Source organism: Equus asinus, chromosome 20, assembly GCF_041296235.1.
Source record: "Equus asinus isolate D_3611 breed Donkey chromosome 20, EquAss-T2T_v2, whole genome shotgun sequence".
Lineage (NCBI taxonomy): Eukaryota > Metazoa > Chordata > Mammalia > Perissodactyla > Equidae > Equus > Equus asinus.
This window is the reverse complement of record NC_091809.1, coordinates 82,361,580-82,386,549: the sequence shown is the minus strand read 5'-3', so window position 1 is coordinate 82,386,549 and position 24,970 is coordinate 82,361,580. Positions and strand designations below refer to the sequence as shown.

General features: G+C 51.2%; 1 protein-coding gene and 1 long non-coding RNA gene across 3 annotated transcripts in view; one reads left to right on the top strand and one right to left on the bottom strand.

The window, feature by feature from the left end:
• Positions 1–24,970, bottom strand: part of MAP6 (microtubule associated protein 6) — a 77,042-nt gene that overhangs the window by 4,036 nt on the left and 48,036 nt on the right. For both annotated transcript variants that reach the window (XM_014855843.3, XM_070490675.1), the window contains exons 2-3: positions 17,452–17,665; positions 15,167–15,363 (exon numbers count right to left, since the gene is read on the bottom strand). In XM_014855843.3, coding sequence (XP_014711329.3) covers positions 15,167–15,363; positions 17,452–17,665 — 411 coding nt within the window. The remainder of the gene's footprint in view (positions 1–15,166; positions 15,364–17,451; positions 17,666–24,970) is intronic.
• Positions 15,370–24,475, top strand: LOC139041132 (uncharacterized). Its single transcript, XR_011495821.1, has 3 exons — positions 15,370–16,241; positions 18,487–18,661; positions 23,815–24,475. It is a non-coding gene; the product is annotated as an uncharacterized lncRNA (long non-coding RNA).

Genomic DNA, 24,970 nt, shown 5'->3' with positions numbered 1-24,970 from the left:
CAAAGCTGAGACAGGAGACCAAAAAGCTGACCGGAGCTTCGCTTGATCTCAGGGCTTGGGTTGCAAAAGCTGTCCCATGGGCAGGACATGGACCCAGCATCCCTGCTGGCAGGGAGATTAAAAAGAGGGCCAGCCCCACAGCGTGGGTGGCAGAATACACTTGCCGGGATGTCTGCAGCCTTGGCTCCCAGGCCACACCCCAGATTTCTGTCTGACGAGCACTCTCAGCCAGTGTGAGCTAGCCTCAAATTTTCTCAGATGTAACATCCTGTATTGCTTTGGTTAGTAAACTTGTTTCCTTAGTGAGGAAGTGTCTTTAATCATGGGAAGGTTTAGAATTAAGATTAGAAATGATAAATCAAATGTATAATATTTCCTTTTTTTGGTGTTAAGTTTAGGAAAATCTGTGTAGATTTAGTTTGAAAGTATTTGTAATGTTTAAAATAATTTGGAAGGGGCTGGCCCAGAGGCGCAGCGGTTAAGTTCGTATGTTCTGCTTCGGTGGCCTAGGGTTCGCCAGTTCGGATCCTGGGTGCGGACATGGCACTGCTTGGCATGCCATGCTGTGGTAGGCGTCCCACATATAAAGTAGAGGAAGATGGGCACGGATGTTAGCTCAGGGCCAGTCTTCCTCAGCAAAAAGAGGAGGATTGCAAGCAGTTAGCTCAGGGCTAATCTTCCTCAAAAAAAAAAAAATAAATTGGCATATTAGAATATATAACAGATTAGCTTTGTGATACCAATATAAAATGCATAATGGAATAATTAATTTAGACGTGATTTTAAGTTGAAAATATAATTTTATAAACAATGATGGAACTTTTATGACAACCCAACAGCTATCATATTTTTAACCTTGGCTTAAAATTATTTATAATTTAATTTAAATTATGTAAGAGAATTGAATTAAGTTATAAAACCTCCCTTAAAACACAGAATTACATTTTACTAGATTTTTTAAATTTGTTACTTTTATAAATTAAGCATTCATTTTAAAACCAAAGCAGCCCGGGTTGGTTCCTATGAACAAAACTGTGCTCGAGGGCAACATAAAACTCTCACTGACACTGACTGGCCATCACTTGGTCCACAGTGCCCGCCAGCCTCCCCATCTGAAAGCTGCCCCACCACTCCCAGCAAGGCTGGCAGGAGCCACACTCACAGTGCCCTCTGTGGAGAGAGACAAAGTCACACCCAAGGGTGGCAGCCGGGTGCATGATGGGTAAATGGAGATGGGCTGGATTCAGCCCGCAGCCCACAGGCCCGCTGTCCTTGGGCATGGCCCAGCCTGCACAAGCAACTCTGGTGCTCTGAGCCAGCTGCAGGGCTCCTCAAGACACCCTATGACACAGCCCCTTCTGCCTCCCAGCCCGCGTGCTCTCTCAGGAACTAGAACCACCGGCTGGGTTAATCTTGGCTTCTGTGCTGCTTGGTGCCTGCAACATCTTGGGCAGTTATTCAACCACAATAGACCTCTGTGTCCTCACCTGTAAGATGGGGACAACAATACAAATGTCAGGGACTTCTAGGACAGAGGATCAGACGACCCTGTTAGGCAGGGATCTGAAGTCATAATTCTTGATATTCATAGAGTGCCTGGGGGGCATCACACGAATAAGTCCTTTACTATAATGACTGCAGTAACAGTTTGCTCAATGCTCCCATGCTTGTTCCTTTAGCTCACTGGACCCCACAGCAGCCCTGGAGGAAGCCAGCCCTGCAGCCTCCCCCTCCTTGCACTGTCCTGGGCCACTCCACGCTGTTTCACATACTCCCAATGTTCTGTTTATTTCTGCTGCCTGGATTGCCCTCTTTCACCACTTTTGCCTGTCTGTGCTTGACGGCTCGGCTCAGATCCCACCTCCTCACAAGGTCTTCCTGGACGTGTCCCTCCGCATTCATTTTGTCCGTGTCTCCCCTGCAGCGCCATTTCATGGTCTCTCCCCACATTCACAGATACCCCAGTTACATGTCAACCTTCCCCCATTAGACTGTGAGCTCCCTGGAGGCAGGGCCACCCTCCTTGCCTGCAGCCCCCATGCCCAGCAGAGTATCTGGAACAAAGGTCAAACGGAAGGAAAGATTTACATAGTATTGTTGCTGAAACCTGGTTCATCATCTACCCCCGGGCCTCAGCCGGAGCCAGTCACCCTTGACACCTCCGTCTCCCCCAAAACCTTCACCCGAGCCTTCAAGAGCCATCTGTTCCAGCTCCTAACATTAATCTCTTGAATATTCCCACTTCTTTCCCTCCCTCCCTTCGCCCCACCAGCTGTGCCAGCCTCTCTCTGGACCGCTGCCTGTCACAGCCTCCTAACTGGCACCCCCTGCTCATCCTCCAATCTGTTTGTCATACAGAGATCAGAATGCCTTTCAAAAAAAGCAAATCCCTTCTTCGCTGCTAACAACTCTTCAATGGCTCCTGCTTGCGCTCAGAATAAAGAGAACCTGTTACCTGGCCCAGCTGCCCAGCTCACCAGCCTGCTCCTGCAGCCTCCTCGCCCCTTGTGTCCCAGCCTCCCAGGACTATGTTCTGTTCCTCCGTGTGCCCTGCTCCCTTCCATGTGTGGCTTTGCACATGCTGTTGTCGCCTCCTGGAACATTCTCTGGCTCCCTCTTCCACTGGTGGGTGCCTAGTCATCCTCCATCTCTTGGCTCCCTGGAGTACTTTCTCAGGGAAGGCTTCCCCAACCCCGCAGAGGTGAGGAGGTCCCCTGCTCCCCACTCTCCTAGTCCCTGGCACTTTCTTTCCTCCCCCTTTTCATGGCTAATTACTTGCATTCTTTTGGATTAACATTTCTCCTACTAGACTGAAGCATTCGGAGGGCAGGACCGTGTCAATTTTGCACATCATTATCCTCTGCACCTAAAACAGCGCCCGACCCAGGGAAGGCCCTGACAAACCTTGTCAAATGAAGGAATGAATGAGAGGCTTTTCTGTGCCAGGCTCTGTCCTGTTGGCAAAATTTACTGTTCCACAGTTACATGAGACATCCTAAATCTTAGGAACTTAATTTTCTGCACCTCTTCCTGTTTCCTTGGAGATGGACAATGCCCCCTGGGTAACACACACACTGACCTTGGATCCCTGCTTTGGGAGAGTCTGGAAGGAGGATATGGAGCCGTGCCGAGACCGTCTGGAGAAAGGGCTGATTCTTGCGCTTACCCACAATTCTAATCCCGTAATCCAGCCAGGTGGGTTTTTTCTCCCCAGACTGTTTGCTGATGCACCATCAAAGCAGCCCAGAGCTGGGCAGTGCTCCTGGCGTAGGGTCCTATTCAGAAATGGGGACCTGGGGACCCTGTTCTTCAATCCCCTGCCTCCACAGTGTGGAAGAAGGAAACCCTTCTTTCCTAAGCAATAACTGTGTGCCAGGCTACGTGCTGGGTGTCTCAGCATAGATAACTTCCTATAATGTGCAGAGCAGCCTGCTGGCGGAGAGGCTGCACCAACTGGGCTCGAGGCCAGAAGAGCTGGGTTCAAATGCTGACCCAGCTCCTTCCTAGCTGTGGGATGTCATCGTGGGCAAGCCTCAGTTTCCTTAACCTATAAAATGGGGATTACAGTGCCCACCTTCCAGGAAGGATTAGTTTATGTGAACGCTCATGGCGTGACCCCTGGAAAATGGGTGATGTTTTGTAAATGTTAGTTCCGAAGAGGGGCTTCGAGATCTGGTCCAATTCTGTTCCTCTACAGATGGGAAACTAGGCCCAGAATGGGCAAGCAACTCTGCCATTGTCACACAGATAGTGGATAGCAGGTCCCAGACTGAAATATAGGCCCCTCAACATCTCGATGAGGAGGTAGAGGGATGGAGCACACTCTCTTGAAGCAAAGATGGGCAGGAGGAGCTGAGCCGGGCCCAGGCCGACTGCACCTCAGGGACTCTGGCAGGAGGTGGGGGGACAGTGGACAGGGCCATTTCACAGCTTTGTTCTCCTCCTGTCTGCTTCCATGGGCCCCGCACAGGCGCCCACGCTTCCCAGACACAAACAAAGCTCCCAATGCATTTATGGGAAATGCGGCTGCCCGAGGGGGTGTGCCAAGGAAACCGTCTTTGAAAGGCTCCTTATTCTTATGAAGAATCTGCAGGAGACAAGGCGTTCTCAAAACAAGAACTCTCGCCCCGTTCCCCCGCGGGATCCACGGAGCGGGTTCAGCCTTATTGGGGGCGGGGGGGTTGGTAATTACCCGCCTCTCCGCTAGTCCGTGGGCTGTGTTTTGTTCATCTTTGCATCGCCAGTATCTGGCGTCTGGCTCATAGGAGTACCTGGCAGATACTGGTGGGAGTAACGGATGGCTGGTGTGTAGCTTTTTCTATTTTATTTTTTTCTCTTTTATCCACTTGTTAGACAAAGTCTGCTGAGTGCCCACTCTGTTGTTAGGCCCTGTGCTGGGGGCACAGAAGGGGATGGGACCTGGGCCCTGACTTGAGGAGCCCCGAGGCTGGAGCAGGAGACAGACCCATGAGAGCACACCACAAACACCGCAAGGCCATTGGTGCCCTGGCACCACCCCTGCCCGGGCCCTAAGCCTAAGCCTGCATCAGCCTGTGTCTCTTCTGTCAGAGAGGACCGCAGGTCCCTTAGTGGGAGAGGTCCTCCCTCTCTGTCCTATGAATACACAACTTCATAGAGCCAAGTCAAATGAACCCAGGGCTGGAAGGACAGACGTGAGGGTCTTCGGGTCTCCCGAACTTCTGCGCTTCCCTCCTAGCTGGTCCCAGCCACTGCCCACACTGCCCAGGGTGGGGCACACACCCCGATGAGGCAGCCCACTCCTGGGGACCCAGTGTTTAGACCCTGAGCAGAAACCTGTATCTCTGTCAGCTCCACTCCCTCCCATCCCTGTCCTGATCCGGGTTTGAATTCTGGGGCCACCCTCTGCTATGCCGCCTGCCCTGGGACAGCCTTTCAGGTATTTGAAGATATTTGAAGGGGCAGCAAGTGTGAACTTATTTCTGGCTTCTCTGGGCAACACACGCCCCCTGACAGCTCAGACATTTGGTTTCCTCACAACACATCTCAGTTGGCTCCCCATCCCTTGGAAAGTGTGACCCCCAGAACTGAACGTGATATTGCAGGCGTGGTCTCCAAGCGGGACACACCGCCTCTGCCCTCCATTGGGCAGTCTATACCTCCATTGATAGAGCCCTCACTGCTTTAACTTTCCCTCAGGTACATCAGCGCTGCTGCCCAGCACCACCCCTCCCCATCTGCCTAGGAGCCCCCACTGAAGATTCAGTTCCAGGGCTGCTTCCTCAGCGAAATCACCCGACCCTCCACATCCAGGGGTGGAGTCCTTCGTCTCCTGTGTTCCCACAGCACCCCCCGACCCCTCACCCCTCACAGCAGCCCCATCACATGAGTTGCCAACTGTTTGTAGCCGCCTCTCCAAACTGGGCCTCCTTGAGGGCAGGGACCACGTCTGCTTCCTCTCTCTTTCCCTCCCTCCCTCTCTGCCCCCGCCTCCTCTCTCCTTCCTTCCACAAACATTTAATAAATGCCTACTATGTGCCAGGCCACTGACTAGTGTGGAGGCCAGAGAGCTCCGGCACAGGGCTGGCGCCTAGTAGGAGCCCTCTGTCCTCAATGAGAAGTTTTCAAAGTAACTCGCACAACATCAAATCCCAAAACCACATTTACATGACACACAAATGACTTCCTATTTTTAGCTGCCTTAGCACCTCTTTTGTCCTCCCAAACTGTAACCCCTCTTCGTGGTTCTCTAAGAGGACTCTACACACAGTGTGGCACATTGTGGTCTCAGCAGCACTGTCAGCCAGGCAGTCAGCGGTCCACACACACGCCCATTTTCCAGAGGTGGGCCCTGGGGCTCAGCAAGGGGAAGTAAGTTGCCTAAGGTCACATCGTAGGTTTGTAGCAATGTCAAGACCTTAACTGAGGATAACAGACTTCCAGTCAAGCTCTTTCCTCTCTCTGACAACATCTCTCATGGGTGTGACTTCAACTATAGAGATTCCAAATTTATCTACAGATGTCTGAACTGGGTCTGGCTTGAGAGGACCCTGACTGGTTCTGTCTGGGTGGGAGGCTGGAGCCATTGACCTCTGCAGGTCCCCAGCTCTGAGATCCAGACAGCATCTCCTGAGAGAGTTGCCCCTCTAGGGGCCAGGCCCGCAACAGCCAGCCTCCCTTCGCCTCAGCCATTCCTGCCTCTACTACACAAGGACCCCCTCCCCTCCCAGGTCTACCTCCAAGCCTTCAGCAGACTCTGGCAAAGAAGAGAGTCCCAGAGAGCAGCAGCATCCTGGTCTGAGTGCCCATTTACACCCACACCTATAAGCCCTACCTGCACAGCTGCCCATCGGTCTACCAGCCCCGGGCCACACAGAGTCCACCCAGATGTGGCTCATCAGCACAGGAAGAGCAGCTAGGACCACAGCTAGGAAAGATGCTGCTACCACAAGGCTTAATTCTGGGCAGGGGGCCGGGAGCGGGGGAGGGATAGTAACTATGCTGACCGAACTCATCATCTGTGGCCTTCATCTGACTCATTTTCCATTGACACTGAGAGTATTTAGAGTCATCGAAGGTTTTGGAGAAGGAAGGGACAGGGACAGAATGAGGAGACGGCTATTTCAGGAGGATGCACATCTTCTTTACCACAGGAATCCTAGAGATGGTCTCAAGATCTGGGCCAAGAATGGGTTTTAGTCACCCAAACCTGGCTGCACATCCTGGCACACCACTTACCGTCGTGTGACTCTGTTACTGAGTCACTGAGTCTGGATCTCTTTCTCTAGAAATGGGGGTGACACCTGCACACTCTCTGGCCCTACTGTGAGGATTGAATGAGAACACGTGTAGAGGCCGCATCGGTGTTTGCTCCCTTCCCCTGGGCTGTGCCAACTCTGCCTTTTACAAAAGTAGAACCAGAGACCTGGGGCAGATTCCTAGCCCAGAGTGTTCTTCAGGACTCCGGGTTCCTGAGGCAGGGACGCTCTTCCGTGCAGGGAAGTGGTAGCACTGGGTGGCTAGATGGTTATGTTTTCTGCCCTGTGTTGTTTTTGTTGTTAAATACCTTTTCTAGGTATAACCTGTTAAAAGGAACTAAATAAATTCTCAGTTGTATAATAAATATTTTTAAAAGCATCCTTGGTTATTTTAACACCAAGAAGGCAAAGTTAAGGGCATAACTGACTGTCTCAAGGGGCTGACAAGAATCTGATAATCCTGCTGATGACCCTTTTAAAATGTCAAGTGCTGGACTAGGCAACCAGACAGCAACGCTCAGTTCTTTTCTGCGCTCCTTGGAACTGGCCAATCAATTTTTGTCCTTCCCCCCACCCCATCTACAGCAAAGGATGAGATTTTGAGCAATTAATCAAAATTGGTTTCACGCGTCCAGAGAGGATCAATTAAAATGAGCGTGTAATTGCAGGGTGGACTCTGCACGGGTGACTGATAGGGTGTGCTCAGAGTGGAGCGGGGAAGGGAGGGGGCGGGGCAGCGAGAGCCAGTACCCGTGGGCTTGCACCTGGGCTGTCGTGTGGCAGCGGGAGTGCATTCACCACATGTAGCTCCAGCACCACACCACTGGGACCAAGGGTGGTAAGTAACTGGGAAGCGGTGGTCAGCAAAACTACCCATAAATGACTATTGACACGGGCATTCCACTTTACAGTTTACGGAGGACTTCGCATGCGTCCTCTTCAGGCCCTCAGAACAGTCCTGTCATTCAGAAACAGGGACCCCTGCTCACAGGACTCTCACCACCTGCTATCCCAACTCTGAACCAAACAGAGTCGGGTAACACTGTGTCCCTTGCTGACCAAACCCCTACTTTCTGAATTTGGGAACCACACAGATTTGGATAGTGATGGATACTTACATTACTGTTATACAACAGCAGTGTATTATTGTTATCTCATTGAGGCTCAAAAATACTAAGAGACTCCGCCAAGGTCACACAGGCAGTAAACAGGAGAGCTTGGACTTAGAACCAGGCTCGTTGGCTCTAATTCCCCGTGCTTCTTCTAAGACATGCCCCAGAGGGATGCCTCTCTGCCATCGTGGAGTGAGGAGCTCTGCCCTGGGCAGGGGGTGGGATTAGCCAGCCCCGGAAGATTACCCTCTAACCAAGAGTCTATGATTTTTCGAAGTCAGGACAGTTTAGGAAAAGTGGCCACATAAAGTACAGGGGTAGGCTGGCCCAGAGGCTGGCCATTATAAAACCAGCCGCTGACTGCTCTGTGCTCTGCTGTGGCCGTGACCTCTCTTGAAAACACCCCTTTCATGTGAGCAAGATGATTATTAGGCAGAATAAAGCCTTGTGGAGGCACCGTGGTGAATACGGACGCAGATGGTGAATACCGTCATTCATTCACTCACTCATTATTCATTCAGCCAACACTTTAGAAGACACTCTCTGTGGTAGGCATTGGGCCAGGAGCTAGGGCTACCAAGATGAAGAGAAGGACCTGGCATTTGCCCGGGGGGAGCACAGTCTAGTGGGGGGACACACACGTGAGCAGATGACACAGTACATGTGGTACGTTCCATGATGAAGACACACACAGGGAGCATCTTACCCAGGCTGGGAGGTGCGGGAAAGGCTTCCTGGAGCGGTCCCCTGAGCGGAGTCTTGAAGGATGAGTTAGCCGGGTGGAGAAGCAGAAGGGCAGTCTGAGCAGGTGGGGCAGCGTGGGTAAGGCATGGAGGTGAGAAGCGGCATGGTGCACTGAGGGGACGATACCCTTCTGCAGGCCCCGAGCAGCCCACAGATGGTTTAAAGCAGGGTGTGACATGGCCAGATTTGCATGTTCTAAAGACCCCTCCAGCAGCTTAAACCAGTAGCAGTGGCGGTCATTTATTTATCTCAGCATCTGAAGCTCCCTTGGCCCCAGATAAGATGTCTGGGTTGAGATAGTAATATACAATGCCATGTTAACAGTGACTCAGGGCCACTTACATGAGGACACAGGAGAGAGATTTAAGCTCAGTTCCTCTGTTTGAAATAAAATGCACAAAATGGTGGTCTCTGATCCAATGCCTCAGGTAATAGACACCTTGATCTTGGTATCTCCAGTACCAAGTGTATGTCTTATGAGTCAAAAATCTGATGGATCATTCTGTATTCAACAGCCATGCATTTCAATCACCCAGTCAGTTAATTTAGTACCCAAATGAGAAGACCTATATATTTGGCTGAGATGATTGGTCAATTAATTCCGTTGTCTGAGAAGACCTGATCCAGTTCTTATTTTCCCTGGTTTGTATCTGGGTCCCAAGGTTCAAAGAGGATACTAGGTGAGCCTGCCGGAGGGCCTGCAATGGCCTGACCAGCCAGCACTGGGAGGCATGGGGGTAGTTTTAGTTATGAGTCCAACCTGTCTGAAACCTGATTCACTTCAAGCCAGCCCCAGCCTCCCGCAGGTGAAGGGGAGAAACAGCCCGGGGTGTGGGAAGGCCTGGGCTCCGAGGTTCCTTCAGCTTTCTGAGCTGGACCGAGCTGGCAGGCGCCCCTCCTCTTTGAGCATCCCTTTCCTGTCCATTACCTGGGGTAAACACCTGCTCCACAGTGTTAGGAGGAGTCAACAGAACAGCGCAGGAGGAAATGCTGCGTAAGCAATAAATATAAATCGTTAGAATATTATTGTTTAGGTCTATGGGCTCAAGGTAATTCAACAGTGGGAATCCTTGAAAAGCGATCTTCTTAATCAGAGTGTTTGCCTTAATCAACTTCTTGTAATGTCAGAGATTACTCATAGCTAACTATCTATCAGAGAGAATGAGCAGAGCCCTTTCAAGTGCTGTGAAGGGAAGGGGGAGGGGCCTGAAGTGACCTGTATTTAGTGTCCACTGGGGTTCCCTACAGCCATCATGTCATTTCATCCTCAGTCCTCTCCTCTGAGGTGGGTATTGGTGTCCCCATTTTCAGAGGAGGACACCAAGACTCAAAGAGTTCAGTGAATGACAGAGTTGCACAGCCTGCACTGTTTTCCACCCACAAACCTTGTAAACACCTGAGTGTACTGCCAGAGTTAACCAGTACTCACACGATAAAGAACAAACATGCAGTGCTGTCAGTTCTGCCGTTACAGGTATTCTAGGATGGCCTAGGTGTTACGCGGATCTATGCGTGGGATGGAGGTGGTCTGGATGATGTGCCTGGTTCTGCAAGACTCCACTAAGAGAGGGCTGGTTCCGTTCCTTTGAAACAGCTGCCTTTCCTGTCTCAGTGGCCTTGGCTGCTCCAGCTGCTGACCCAGCCCTGCTGGCCTCAGGTGGGGCTGGGGGTGGGGGCTCACCTTAACTGTAGACGGCCCACAAGCTACATCCTGAAAGAAGCTTTTAATACCCGTGGTCCTGAAAATTTAAACTGCTGTAAGACATTTTAGCAGTAAAAGGACCTTGAAATCACGACGACACGCTAAGGAAGTTCATAGCCTTTGTGAAATGGGACTTGACACTCCCCAAATCTATGAGAAGCAGCTTATAAATTTTAAACCCTAGTGGGAAAAAAAATGAGGGAAGAATTTCTCTAAGAACACACAAACGCTAAGGAAGAATTAAAAAACACTTATAACTCATTTAGTAACGATGACCTATTTTAAAACCAGAGGGCTGGTTTTAATCTTGTTTGCTGTTTTAGCGGGGTGATATTAGGAATGGGTTATAGGGTTGCCTCCTGGCTTCGGGCAGCATCGGGGAGCACGGTGGGAGCTGCAGGCCGAGGCCCTGGCTGAGCACCGACCCCTGGGAGGCACAGACAAAGCCAGGTAGGCTCCCCGCCTTCCTGCCTTCACCGCTGCCCCACCCTTGCACTCTCTCTGGTTCTGAGCGTATCTCACCTTCTCGCGGGTTATCCTTGGTGTCTCCATATATGTGTTTTTCTGTCTTTTTCTCTCTGCCTCTATTTCTACCTCTCTGTTTCTCTCGTCTTTCTTTGCATCTCTCTCACTCCCTGGCTTTGATCAAAACAATCCTTAACTGATCGAAAGCGAGCTGAATAATATACTTTTATGTACTTGTTTTACTTATTGAACAGTATTTTGTGTTTTCTGCCCCTACAAAGGCAGGCAGGTGGGTGGAGTGCTCTCTGTCCATCTGGAAGACAAACAGATAGTGGATTTTCGTATATGTGACTGTCGATTGATTCCTACCACAGGTCTTCCCCAAAACCCAGAAACTGGAGACCAGCAATAGAATACAAGTCCCAGCCTAGAGCATGAGAAGACTGGCGGTTGTTGCCCGACATGTGGGTGAGGGTGAGCAGCATGACGGCAGGGAGCATGGAGAGGTGGGTGTATGGATGGAGACCCCAGCTAGCAGCCACCCACTCACGGGCACCGGGCTTTTCCAGGACGGACTCTGCCACCTCCAGCCTTTGCCTTGACCCTCCCTGAGCGAACTACTTCCCAGGACCTGAGCTCACCTGGGGCTGGACCCCTCCACACCTTTGCTCGTGCAGTTCCCTCCATCTGGCATGCCTTCACCATCCCAGGCTCTGTTCACCTGGTCATCAGCTGCCTGTCCACTGAGGTCCTCCCAGATCCACGGAACCAGCTAGAACAGACTCCTCCTTCATGCACCACTGTGATCAGAGGTGTGCTCGCAGTCATCCTAGTTTCCCTGGTGCCCAGCACAGTGCCTGGTCCATGATAGCTATTCAATCAACATATGTTGGAAAAAGGAAGAGCGATCCGTATGAAAGTATAGAACCTTCTGTCTCCCACTTTAGCAGAAGGATGTCAAAGTGGGCATATAAGGCACACACAAGACTGGCACACTCATAACTCATACAGTGAGCCAACCTCTGGAGGGGGGACCCTCCACAATGACCAGATCAATGGGTAAGTGAAGGCATCTCTGCCATCCCTTGGGAGGAGAAAAAGCCAGAACCGATGGTGCTGTAGGTTCACGGGAAAGGGGTGGAGAGTCAGGGCCCAGCCTCCCGGCAGCTGTGGCAAGGCGGCGCTGGGCGCTGGCGATCGCTCACCCCCAGCAACATGGGATCAAAATGTTACACTACCTTGTCGGCCAGTGGGTCTCCCGGTCCATCTTCGCCTTTCCCAACACTTAGCTCTGACTGCTTGCAATTAGTATCTGAGAGGCAATCTAAGAGAGTTAAGCTGCATTATGGAGGACCCCGAAAAAATGCAGGGCACAGCTCATCTCGTGGAGAGTGGCTCAAATGGCAAAGGCTGGTTCCTTCACCTACTCGGCTGGGCCTTACCAAGGAAATAAGATCAAGAAAGTGGTGTTCGTCTTTAGCATTTATTTATAATCGGAAAAACTCTTGGTTGGTTGGTTGGTTTTTTCTGAGCAAGCACAGACCACAAGCACGTCACAATCAATTGGCTATACATGAATATTTTCGTCATTTTCTTACTAACAGCAGGAATGAAATAGCACCAAGAGAGGTGTGCGCTACGCATTACATAGACAATCTGTGGTATGCAACAAAATCCAGGCCACAAAATCATAATTAGACACTTCCTGTCTGCCTCGGAGAGGCACAGGGAACAGACCGAATGGGAGCACCAGTGGATAACAGAAGCTTCGGAGCCGATGCACAGCCTTAGGGGTTATTTTTGCAGGCCAGTGAAGCAGACAATGGGAAAGCTTCAGCCCCTGCTCTTTTGCTGGGAAAGCTCAGGAACCCACGGGGAAACGGGCAAAAACAGGCAGAACAAGTGCTGGAAGCTTGGTCACCTTCAGAAAGGCAAAACCAAAACTCTGCTTGTGAAGCCGAAATCAGTTTCAATCGGTAGGTTTGCAATACAGAAGGAGACTGGCTGAGTTTTATATGTAAACGGTAGAAATCAAAGGAAGTTTCTTGCCAGCGAAGGGGCACATTCAAGAGTCAAAGTGAAATACAGACAGGATTTTCTCGGTTGGAGGTGTTAAAAAGACGGGGATACTGAGGGTTGAAAAGACACGAGACCTGTCACGTAAAGCCTCAGGTCGGGCAGGGTACGAGACATCCCTGGGGCTGTGAGGTGGGCGGAGACTCTACGATTTGGGCAACACAAGCTTGAATCAGACACAGGGATCAAGTCAGCCATGTAGTTCTGGCTGTGCTGCCGTGGAGACAGATTTATTTACACCACCCACCCCGTCTAGTACAGTGTCTGGAACACAGGCACTCAATAAGTGAATGAATGTTCCCTGGGTATTGTAAACTCTGATTTGCTTGATCTGCAAAAAATATATGACTATTCTATGGAGAAATCCAAATTGTGGCTAACAACAACTTGTCTGACTAATGCTAGATCTTGAGAGAACGAACATACATTGGCAAATTCTCTGGATGAAGTTAAGATCCTGTTGATAGAGCTCTCTGGTTAATGTTAAGAGGAGCTAGCAAATAGCTGGCATCGGTACTGAGATCCACGCTAGTCATTTCCAGAGAGGCATCAGAATGTGTGACTCATGAACACTGAAACTCACTAGCATTTCCTACCTTGCTCCATACTTCTCCTTCCTCACAGTTCCATCCCCGGAGATACACAGGAAGATGGCCTCGGGCCTGGCCAAGCGCATCAGTGCTACTGGTCCTGTTCCCTTAAGAAATATGGCCCGCGTGGCACACGCTCAATTAATTTGCAAAAGACTTCTCAATCAGCCCCAAGGGGACAAACAAGATGGTGCAAACAGAGACTTTGCTGCTTGAACAGTCAGGATACAGAGAGCTGGTGGAGCCCCCACTTCCTCCAGACCAGGAGGACCTGAAGGGACTTCTGAGGTAAGGAACGGGGAGAACTTCACTCTACATCACTTTCACGACGAAGGAAAAGCCAGCCTGCACAGAGGCCTGGCGTCCCACAGCCGTCCAGCGATTCCAGAACGCTGGCAGCGGCAAGCACTTTAAGGACAGGAGAAAGACAGCGGACTGGGTAATACACGTCACGGGGTTTGCAAATGTAATTTCTCTTGGGGTATCTTGGGTTCCCTCACGAGCACTGGGGGTCTTCTCACAACTCTCTAATGCCTACGACACGACTCTAGCACGGCTAAGGTGGCACTTGCCGCCCCTGGGGGCTTTGGCAGCACAGACACGTGACACAGAATACAGTGAGAGCTGCTTTTATACATGAATGAGGTCAAATATGCTGGCTAAGCACTTAGCAGGGAACTCTCCTAGTCTTCAGCGAAGTCACAGACATTTCCCGTAGCCTGAAGCTCAGTGTCCTTGTCCTCCCTGGGGGCCAGAGTGAGAACAGTGCAGGAAGGGAAAGTAAACATCGCCACACAGGCCACTATGTCTACCTCCGGCCTCGTGTTTCTCAGAAGCAAGAAAGCCACGTTCTAAATATATCACCCCTACACCTCCAGCTTTCTTCCTCCGTCACCTGTAACCAGTTGCAAAATCGGCAGCACTGGGTAGGCTGAGGGTAAACAGAGGAAAATAGTCTCCTTACTTTCGTCATCTCCCTGTGATGTCGAGAACGTACCTAAAACACCTAACCTTTCACCTGGCCTAGGTTTCGTCACCAGTGGCACATCTATTACTTGGTATACAATTTACTGATAGGAAACCGAAGGGAGTCACAGGTTTCTAACAGAAGATTCTATGAAAAACTGACTTAAACTTAACAGACACGACTCATTTTATTGACGTTAAGGCCGAGGGTTTTTTTGTTTTTTTTTAAATATTTCCACAGATTTTGCCAAGTGCTGAAGCCCAAGTTGAGCTTCTGTAGCACATGATAACTCTCTGAATTTTGGAAAAGAACACGTTTACCTAAAGTTCAAAATTGATCACGGACGCAAAATTGATCTCCTGGGGGGAAGATAGGAGGAGGCCACGCCACAGGCATTTCCGAGCGCCAGCAGGAGGTCTCCTCTGCAGCCCGGTCAGAACCGCCTCTGCCACGCCCTGCCTGCCCTCCCCCGCGTGCAGGCCCAGCTGCCTCCGAGGCACAGCCGGTGAGCCAGCCGCCCAGGGGTCCAGGGGCCCGAGGCGTGGACCCCGCTGCCACGCTCGGCCGGCTGCTCTGGTTTGGACAGGAGGCATGCCACACAATCTTTGAAAGAGGATTCCTCCATTCAAAGAAACCAAACCAGAGAGCTCCTGGGACACTCGGGACCAAGGCAGATGAGAAGCCTCTAATCAATTTTGTGGCCTTTTTTGTTGGTTGGTTAAAAAAAAAAGAAAAGGAGAGAAGAATGAAAGGAAAAATGCAGTGACATTTACTCTTTCGCCTCAGCCAGCTTATTGTTCATCTCTTTACTGTGCTCCTTGTTGTCGGGCGGGGCGGCGCTGGCGCCCTCCGCGCTCTTCTTCTTGGAGGCCCGGCCCGACGCCGCCTGCTTGTCTTTGGCCTTCCTGGGGGGCTTGTGGCTCGCTGAGGTCTTTTTTGGTTTGGAACTCTGAACGCTAGGTTTCTCCACCTGCATGGGGAGACAGACAGACAGACCACAAATACAGAAACACAAAAGGGGTGGGAGTGGAGAGAGAATTTAGAGAGAAGACGTGGTGAATTAAAGGATAACGGTGATGGTGAATCACATTTGACCCCGAGGGAGCACAGTGTGTAAAGCACTGTCAGTGACGTGAGGTCATTTGGCTTCTCCTGTCTGAACCCCATGGTCGGTCACGTTGGTAACACTCTCGCAGGACATACTGACTCCCTGGCCTGGTAGCCCTCCCCCTGGACCACCCCTGGCACTGGACCATGTTACTAGTCTGCTCCATCTGCTGCCCTTCCCTGTGGGAAGATTAGACCTCACCGCCCTGTTCAACTCAGGCAGGCAAGCAATTTGCTTTAGTCAATGAAATGTGAGCAGAAGTGACGTAGGTCACCTCCAGACAGATCAAGAGTCAGCTTGTGCTTCCCAGTGCTCTCTGTTCCTCTGCCACAGAGAGGCCCAGACTGAACAGGTGATGAGGAGTCAAGTGACAGACAGCCAACCCACAAAGGACATGTATTAATGAGAAATAAACCTTTGTTGGAGGAAGACACAGAGATTCTGGGGTGGTTTACACCACAGCCTCAGCCGGCCTCTCCTCTGAGTCTGTCTCTAGGATGGTGAGCTCATGTGGAGAAGTGCCCTTGCTGAGACGCTTGGCCCAGTGGGCTCGTCTCAGCAAGGCCTTCAGCAGTGCGCAGCCACCCGCTCCTCCTTTCTGGCTGGAACCCTGGGCCATTTTCCCCAGAGCAGCTGTTCAAGCCCACGCCACTCTCTTCAAGCCCCCTCCTCTCGTTCTGCCACCTCATTCCCTGGAGACAGACTTGCTTTTTCTTTCTCAAGAACTCTGGAGCCACCAGGTATGACCCTTCAATACGCCAGCCGCCTCCCATCCCTCTCTAGACTGACTTTCCCCCATCCTCCCTCCTTCCTCCCTTTGAATCTTCTTTTGTCCAAAGCCAACCCCACGTCCTGGGTCCCAGCTCATCTGTGGAAGGTGGACAGAGATGACACTGAACCTCACAGCCCAGGTTTTCACTCAATGAGGTCTGGGCGTTTTCCGTCACCCCTGACCTGTAAATAAGGTAACCAATTGTCCTGGTTTGCCCGACACTGAGGGCTTTCATGGAACCATGTTTGACTGCTGCAACTGGAGGAGTCCAGGCAAACTGGCTTGGTTAGTTACCTTACCTGTAAACCAGTCCTGGGCCAAGTAGGAAACTCCACCTGAGTGCAAGACTTTAGGGCAAAAGCAGAGAAAAGGCTAATTTCTCAGACTTCTCCTGCTATTATTGATAGGAGAGCTGATATTTGCACAATTCCATGCGGCTTGACAGCCTAGAATAAGCTTTGGCATGTATGATTCCTGCTTCAGCAGCTGAAGCTCCAACCTGCTTCTCCCTTTCACGAATGCATATTGGGATGCAAACGGGGCAAAGCAGTGTTATTACAGGAAAATCCCGCATCTACTGTAAGTTACTCAGAAATGGAAGTCATTCACAAACCGTTCAGGAGAATCACAAATTACTCGGAACACATCTTGCAGATGATGTGACAGGTGTGTTGCGACAGAGGGTGTTTACCGAGGGCAGGGATAAGAAAGGGCAGGCTGTTTTCAGGGACTCAGGAGGTAAGGAAGCGTCCAGTGACGGGAGCTGAGGACGAGGCAGGGGCTGGGTGGGAAGGAAGCCAGGGAGGATGCCTCCCATACTGGGCCAGCGCTTCAGGGGCAAAAGCACAGTTATTTTAAAGCAATGGGATTTAGGGCTCACGTGAGATTTCTGCCCCCTTTTTTTTCTGGGTTTCTCAAAATCAGAAGCTAGTTCTCTGGAAATCTGCCAGTCTTCAAGCTGTTTTTATTTTAGGTACTATTCCTTTTTAACATTCCCTTTGACTTTAACAAAGGTTCCTGTTCACAAGCCCCTCCGTCTCAGTGTGCTAAAAAGAAATGGAGGGATCTTAAGAGTCTGGGGGGCTGGGCCAGTTGGCAGCAGCCCGGCCCTCACGCTCTGCCAAGTTAGCCCTCCATTCCAAGCTGTGCTGGTGGGCTCCCCACAGGATCTCTCTCACCTTTGGGGGTTCCTTGAAAGGTTCGCTGTAGAGGCTGCGTATTCTTCTGCGATCGATGACCTTATTGTCAGCTGGTGTCGGCTTATTGGCCTCCCCTTTGAACTGGGCACTGTAGCTGGTCTCGTGAGCCATCTTATCATCTGGGGGCTTGTACTGGGGCTTGGCTTTTATTGGTTTCACGGGCTTGATGTCCGTCCATGCTCTGAATTCATTCCTGTGAATCAAAGAAAGCATAAGTGATAGGGAACATCACATGCCTGGAAGCGGTGCTCCTCATGCTGGGCTGCAGACGCAGCGGGCCCTCAGCTGGTGCTCCTGGTGCTGGTGAGCATGGCTGCAGAGTCAACTCCACTGTTCCCTCTGGGGAATTGCAGCTGTCCTTCCTGCCGAGTCAATGCAGGCTGTGGCTGGAGCTCAGGCTCCCAGCTGCCACTGGGTGATCACGGAGAGGCAGTTCTAGTCTTTGGGCCTCCTTTTTGCAATATCTAAAATGAGACCGAAACAACTCAATCCATTCAGTCATTCATGGGCCCAACAGACATGACTGAGCGCCTGCTGTGTGTGAGGTTAGAGTTGTGAAAGTTACATGAGAACGTGTGTCAGACGATGTGCCGGGTATATTGTGGCCAAATGACAAATGCCAGTTCCCTTCTGCCCTTTGTCATGATGAAGACCCTGTGCTATCTGGAATCCTTAGGGATAATTCCTCCCTTCCATAGCAGAGGGCTTACTTGTTATACCGCCAGAACCTTAATAATCTTAATCACATTAGATGAAAATCCTTATGAAATGTCTAAATGCTTGCAGATCATAAATAAGCAAAATGTGCTGAACATAATTTGGATATCACTATTAGGACTTGCATTGGGATTTGAACAGGAAGGAGAGTCTTCTCGTTGCTTTGGTGTGAAAGGCTATTGGTCCTTACCCTAAATGACCCCCATCTGCTGCTTTTTTCTGAGTCAGGGTGTCAGTTTTCTTGTTCACAGCAATCTCTCTCACGGTTTCTAATCAGCTGTTTCTGATCTGTTATAGGGCTGGAGAGTAGATAGTGACAAGTGTTCAAAACAGAGTCAAAAAAGGCAGCTGCTGATGGAGGGCATGGGGTCCATCTTGTCTGTTGAGTGCGTGCCATTCAAAGCATAAGCTCTGGGGCCACGAGAAGCTGTGCTACGGGAAAGGAAGAGTCAGCGTCTGCATACCTGTGGAGGTAGGTTCTTCCAGGACCCTCTTTCACCCTCAGTGATAACTCCCTCCTTCAGGGCTCAGAGAGGAGGCCACAGGGGCCAGAGAGGAGAGAGAGCTCAGACTGCAAGAGAGACGCAGGTTCTAGCCCTGGCACTGTCTGACTAGCTGTTGAGCAGGCCTCTCCCTTCTCTCAGCCTTAGTTTCCTCATTTGTCAAATAAAAGAATTAGACCAGACAATGTCCTTATAATGTCCTTCCAGCCCTGAGGCTCTCTGAGTTGATCAAGCTGGTTTGGTAACCGAGCCACTTGCTGGTTATTTGATCTCCTCAGGGAATTGGCTCATATGTGAGCAAAGAGAACACAGTTTCTTTTCTTTTCTTTTTTTTTGGGGGGGGGGTAATATTGGTTTATAATAAATTGGTTTATATAAATTTCAGATGTACTTCATTATAGTTCGACTTCTGACTTCTGTATAGACTACCTCATGTTCACCACCAAAAGTCTAGCTGCCATCCGTCACTGTACGTATGTGCCCTGTTACCCCTTTCACCCTCCCCATATATAAAATATATAAAGAACTCATACAATGCAACAACAAAAATAAACAACCTGATCAAAAAAATGGGCAGAGAATCTGAGCAGACATTTTTCCAAAGAAGATATACAGAAGGCCAACAGGCACAGGAAAAGATGCTCAACAACACTAATTATCAGGGAAATGCAAATCAAAACCACAATGAGATATCATCTCATGCCCATCATAATGGCTATAATTAAAAAGACAAGAAATGACAAATGTTGGAGAGGATGTGGAGACAAGGGGTCCCTCATACACTGTTGGTGGGAATGCAAACTGGTGCAGCCGCTATGGAAAACAGTGTGGAGATTCCTCAAAAAATTAGAAAAGGAACTACCACATGATCCAGCTATTCCACTTCTGGGTATTTACCCAAAGGACATGAAAACCCGGTTTCTTAAGAGACCCTCCCCCAAGCTTTAGACTCGCCTTTCCAGTGCAGCTTGGACCTCCAACTAGGTGTCCCACCAGCTTAAACTCAACCTCCCTAGAACCAAATCTTCTTGTCTCCCCTGCCAAATCGTCTTCTTGGATTCCCTCATGGCTCAATTTCACCCACTCATTCATTCACCCATTCACAAAATATTTACTGAGTGCTTAAGCTCTGCCTGGCAGGATGCGGAGCTCTGGGGAGCCCAAATTGAGTAAGAACAGGCTCTGGGCTGGGCTCAAGGTGTGGCAGGGGAGGGATGGGAGGTTACTCCAGGACAATCAGATAAGAGCCACGGGGGTGGGGGTGGGGGGGTGGGGAGGAGTGGGGAGCATAGAGCAGGAGCTCCTATGCCAGCCCAGGAGTTGGCCGGAAAGGGGGCGGGGGCAGGTTCCAGGTAGGATGAGGAGTGCACAAGAAGGCTCATGAGAGGCACAGTACCCTGTGGGGAGCTGCAGGCAGCCGAGGTGGCTGGGTGGAGGTCAGTGGGGAAGGGCACAAGTGGCTGGACAGATCACGAAGGTCCTGAAGCCATGCTGAGAGGTTTGTACTGTAACAAGGAGTTACAAAATGACTTCAAGCCAAGGATGAGGATGGCTAGATGAGTTTTGGGGAGGAAAAGTTTGGCAGCAGTGCGAATGGTGGACGAAAGGGGAGAGGTGAGGTGGCAGGCCGGGCGGGAGATGGCAGTGAGCCAGGAGGAAAGCGGAGGCCTGGACAGGGGAGCGGCAGTGGGGACAGGGAGCAGGGCATTGAGTCAAGAAGGAGATGGGCAGGACTTGAAAACAGCTGAGTGGTGGGAGGCCAGGGTCAGAGAGGAGTCTGGGGAGACTCCAGGATTCTGGTTGCGGGTGGTAGTGCCACCCACCAAGACAGGGAAATGGGAGGAGAGGTGGTTTGGGAGGAGGGTTGAGACCCTCCTGATTCTGTAAACGGCGCCCACCCACTCCGGCATCAAGGCTGCTTTGTGATCCTGTCCTTTCCTCTCCTCCTCCCTTCTCCGCTTCCACAGATTCAACCAGTTACTATGACCTGACTTCTGAGCCATTTTGGCTCTACACACAGGCCTAGGGCTGGCCCAGGTCACATGTGGGGCTCAGGCCACCATCACCTGCCCAAGGCTCCAGGCCTTCCCTCCTTCCTTCCTGCCCTTCAGGACCAAAGCCTGCCCAAACCCCTGATGCTTGGCCTGGACCTCCCAGCAGCGTAACCAGTAACAACCGGGCTCCCGAATATTTGATGGCAGAAACCTGCGTTCTCTGCTCCTACCCTGCCTGCCCCCAGAATCAGGACTGAGAGAGGTAGACACTGGCCGTAAGCACTGTTTCTGGGTCCCCTCTCCCAGGCCAGCCTCTACAGCTTTCTGTATCTCTGCAGCGGCCCTGGTGGGCTAGCAGGGGTCTCACTGAGAGCTGTGTCCTTGTGGGAAAAGCTTGGAAACCCACGATCTCGAACAGCTTTGATACATCATCTTCATATGAGACCATTAATAAGTCCCACAGTAAGGTCACTGTAATTATGACAGACTGTTGGGTTTAAACCCAAATTCCGTTACTTAGAACTTTCTTTGAACCCTCCACAAAACCTTCCCCAGCCATGTGCAACAACTAATCATATGTCATAAAAATAGAATTAGTTACTACTAATTGGTCACCTTTTATGAGCTGGAGGGTTGTTTTTGGTTTTGGGTATATTTTCTACAATCTTTACAACACCTGTGAAAGGAGGAAATATTAGAGGTAACCAAGGCTCACAGAGGTTAAGTGGCTTCTACAAGGCCACACAGCTGGCAAATAGCAGAGCTGAAATCTGAGCCCAGGGCAGTCAGGCCCCACAGCCCACAGCCTTCCTGCTGTACCTCAGCAGCGTGCTGGAGCTGCAGCGTGCTCAGCCTGCCCCCGCTGGAGGTGCTTGTGTGGTGTCCGGCCTGCTGTCTGCAATGCCATGGAGGGTTTATATGACATGGACTAGACTAAATGGCACCTGAGCCCTCCAGCCCTGGGATGCTCCTCCCAGAGCAGCGTGGGCTACACTCTCAGGTCAGTCGTGTTCAGTGCCTCTTGCCACGAGTTCATGGTCCCCTATAACCATGAATAACCTGTTCTGTGCACCTGGGTTGCAGCTTGATCACTCATCCAGCATTTGTCAAACACCAGCCATGGGTGTGGCATGCGGCCCCCAGGCAGGAGTAAACCACAGCGGTGTCTACAGTTTAGCGGGTCAGGATCTGTCCATGTGTGACCCTAAGCAAACAGGACAGAGGTCAGAGAGAAAGAGGGAACAGGATGCTCAAAGCTGAAGGGGGGAAGCGGGGAAGGGGGCACTGACCAATGCAGATAGAGGAGGACGAAGGGAATTCAGGCAGCAGTCTGCGTCTGTGTGGCAGGTTCAGGGCAGGGGAACGGCTCAGGGTGCGGGAGGGCGGGGTTCTCGGGGGGAGGTCAAGGTGAGCGGGCTGGGCAGGTGCTGGGCCAGGCTGTACAGAGTCTTGAATGCCACATTTGGACGCTCGTGTAGGCCTGGGGAGCCAGTGAATGTTTCTGAGCAAGGCAGCACGATGCCTCCATTGACGGTGTCCTCCTCCTCTCAGACTGCCCCAATTTTAGTTATTCTTCAAAGCCCAGCTTGGGGCTCTCCTCTTCCAGGAACCCCTCCTGGATTTCTCAACCCAAAGTTTCCCAACTCTGGGCTCCTGGACCCTTTATTGTACTGTCCAACTTTGTGGTTACCTAGGCAGTTTCCAGTAGTTCTTTAATTCTTTCATGAGTTCATTTCGTCTCTCTTGAGGCATAAGATTCTTAATAGAAAATTCACGACAGAACCCTACCTTCAAGGCCAATCTCATTTCTATGGTTGTGAAGGGATGTCCTTTAACTGATCCTGTGTCAGGCTGTGGGTCAGGGGCAGAGCCGGGCAAGAACTCCAGCCTCCACCTTCCCCATCAGGGCCCTTCCACCACCAGGCCACCGCTCAGCACCACGCTTTCTATCGTTCTCACACTTTTCACAGGATTTAAGGGCTTGGCATTGAGTGGGCACTGAATGAAGTAGTCGTTATTCCATTTCAGCTCTGGCCAACTCATGGCCCTCCTTCTGAGCCCTTCCTGCCCTGCCCAGACGGGGCAGGTGCCTGCTCCTCGGAGGCATGAAAACACCTGACATGTGGCATAGTGGACACAGTGCGCACATGACTCCTCTGATGGCTCATGTGTACTGGGAAAACCCATGGAGAGACGCCTGGGCCAGCCCCCAAATTCCCCCCAACCCCAAGGACTGGCAGCAGCAGGCCCAGTGTGAGCCACCTCACGGAGACTTGGTGGATCGGATGTCCCTGGGCTGCCCCCTCAGGGCCTCTAACAGCTGCATAGTCGCGTTCAGAGCAGGCAGGACTTCTGGATCTCGCTGACCAGGCAAAGCTTATAAAGGAATCAACAAATAGTCTGTGCCTCCACCTCCTCCTGTCCAGTCCCTCCGCCCCATCTCACCCGGCCCTCAGTACCTCCTCTCCTGGCCCATGGCATCAGGATCGCAGCATCAGAATCCTGGTCCCCATCTCCTCACTCTGATTCATCAGGCACATGCGACTGACCGGGTAGGTCTGCCTCCAGCTGGGCTGGGAGCACACCACGCCCCTAGTGAAACACCTCGGCAGACCCCCATTTCCTACGGGACCAACTGTAGTGCAAACTGAGGTCCCTCCTACTTCCCACATGTTGTAATTCCTCAGGATGACAGGCAGGGCCCTGTGACTTGGCCCCAAGTTACCTTTCCAGGCTTCTTTCTGTGTCTTCATCAGTCATTCGCATCACCATTCAGTGAGCATTTTCTGCGTGCCGGGCACTGTGCAAGCTCTTTAAATGCCTATCTTATGTAGTCCTCACAGTGACCTTGTGCCATAGGCGCTATCACCGACTTGGCCACTGAGAACACCATGTTGCCCTTCCCCAAACAAATACTGCACTTTCTACCGCTTAGTGTTTGCCCATGCTGTTCCGTTTCTGGCATGCTCTTCCCTCCACACCTCCAGCTACTGAAATGCTATGCGCTTTTCCGCGCCAGGCTCACGTGCTGTCCCCTCTAGGGAGCCTTCCCCAGTCCCACCGCTGACTCAAGCTTGTCCTCCTCTGAACTTCCTCCCTCTGGAGACTCACCATGCTCTATCTTACAGTGTCTACCTGTGGAGGTATCTTTCTTCCCTCCCAGACTGTGCAACTGTCGAGGATCAGGACCGTCCTTTTGCATCAGTGTAGCCCTCACTGTGCCTAGGACAGGGCTTCAGAATGCAGCCTCCACCTCACCCATGGGAACAGCTAAACAGGAAGTCCCTGGGCCGCCCAGCCAGAGAGAGGGCATAGAGTTGCGACACAAGTATCTCATGGCATCTGGCATCTAGACCACTTCTCACAATACGTCCACAAATTCTTTGACGCTCCTCCCTTAGGTGGAGCCTAACTCCCCTCCCCTTGAACGTGATTGGACTTACTGACTCACTTGCAACAAACAGAATATGGTGGAAGTGGTGTATGGAACGTCTGAAACTGGACCATTCAAGGCACTGCAGCCTCCTTCTTGCTCTCTCTCTCTTGGATCATTCACTCTGGGGACAGCAAAGTGCCATGTCATAAGGACACTCAAACAGCCCCTATGGAGAGACCCATGAGGCAAGGAACTGAGGCCTCTTGCCAAACGCCATGTGAGTGAGTCTTCTTAGAAGTGGATCCTCAGCCCCAGGCAGGTGTTCAGATGACCTCATGAGCGACCTGGAGCTAGAACCACCTAGCTAAGATGTCACTAGAAACTATATGAGATAATAAATGTTTGTTGGCTTACGCTGCTAAGTTTTGGAGTAATTTGTTACACAGTACTAGATTCTGATACAGACCCCAATCAGAAAATATTCTTCCCATCAAAAGGGATTTGAAACACCCAGGCTTCATATCAGCAAGGCGGAAAGCACTGGCATGTGTGGAGCACAGGAAGTTCAAGTTCCCAGGACAGCTGCAGCACAGAGTGAACAGAGAGGGTCATGCTCTGGTCGTAAGAAGCCAAGGTGGGACATTGTGCAGCTTTCACTAGAAGGTAGTAAAGCTGGTAAAGATGAACCTGCCCCGAGGGCAGGTCATAAGCAGAAACAAAGAAAGACAGGCCCTCACAGGAGGACATGACGTCTCCGAGCACACAGTACATACAGGGCTCAGGGACGTGCAGGCAGAGGTTAACAGGGTGAGAAGAAACACGGACCCACGGCCAGAACAGAGACAGTGGATCACTGGCAAGAGCAGGGCTCTGGAATGAGGGAAAGCTTGGCTCGATTCCGGCTCTAA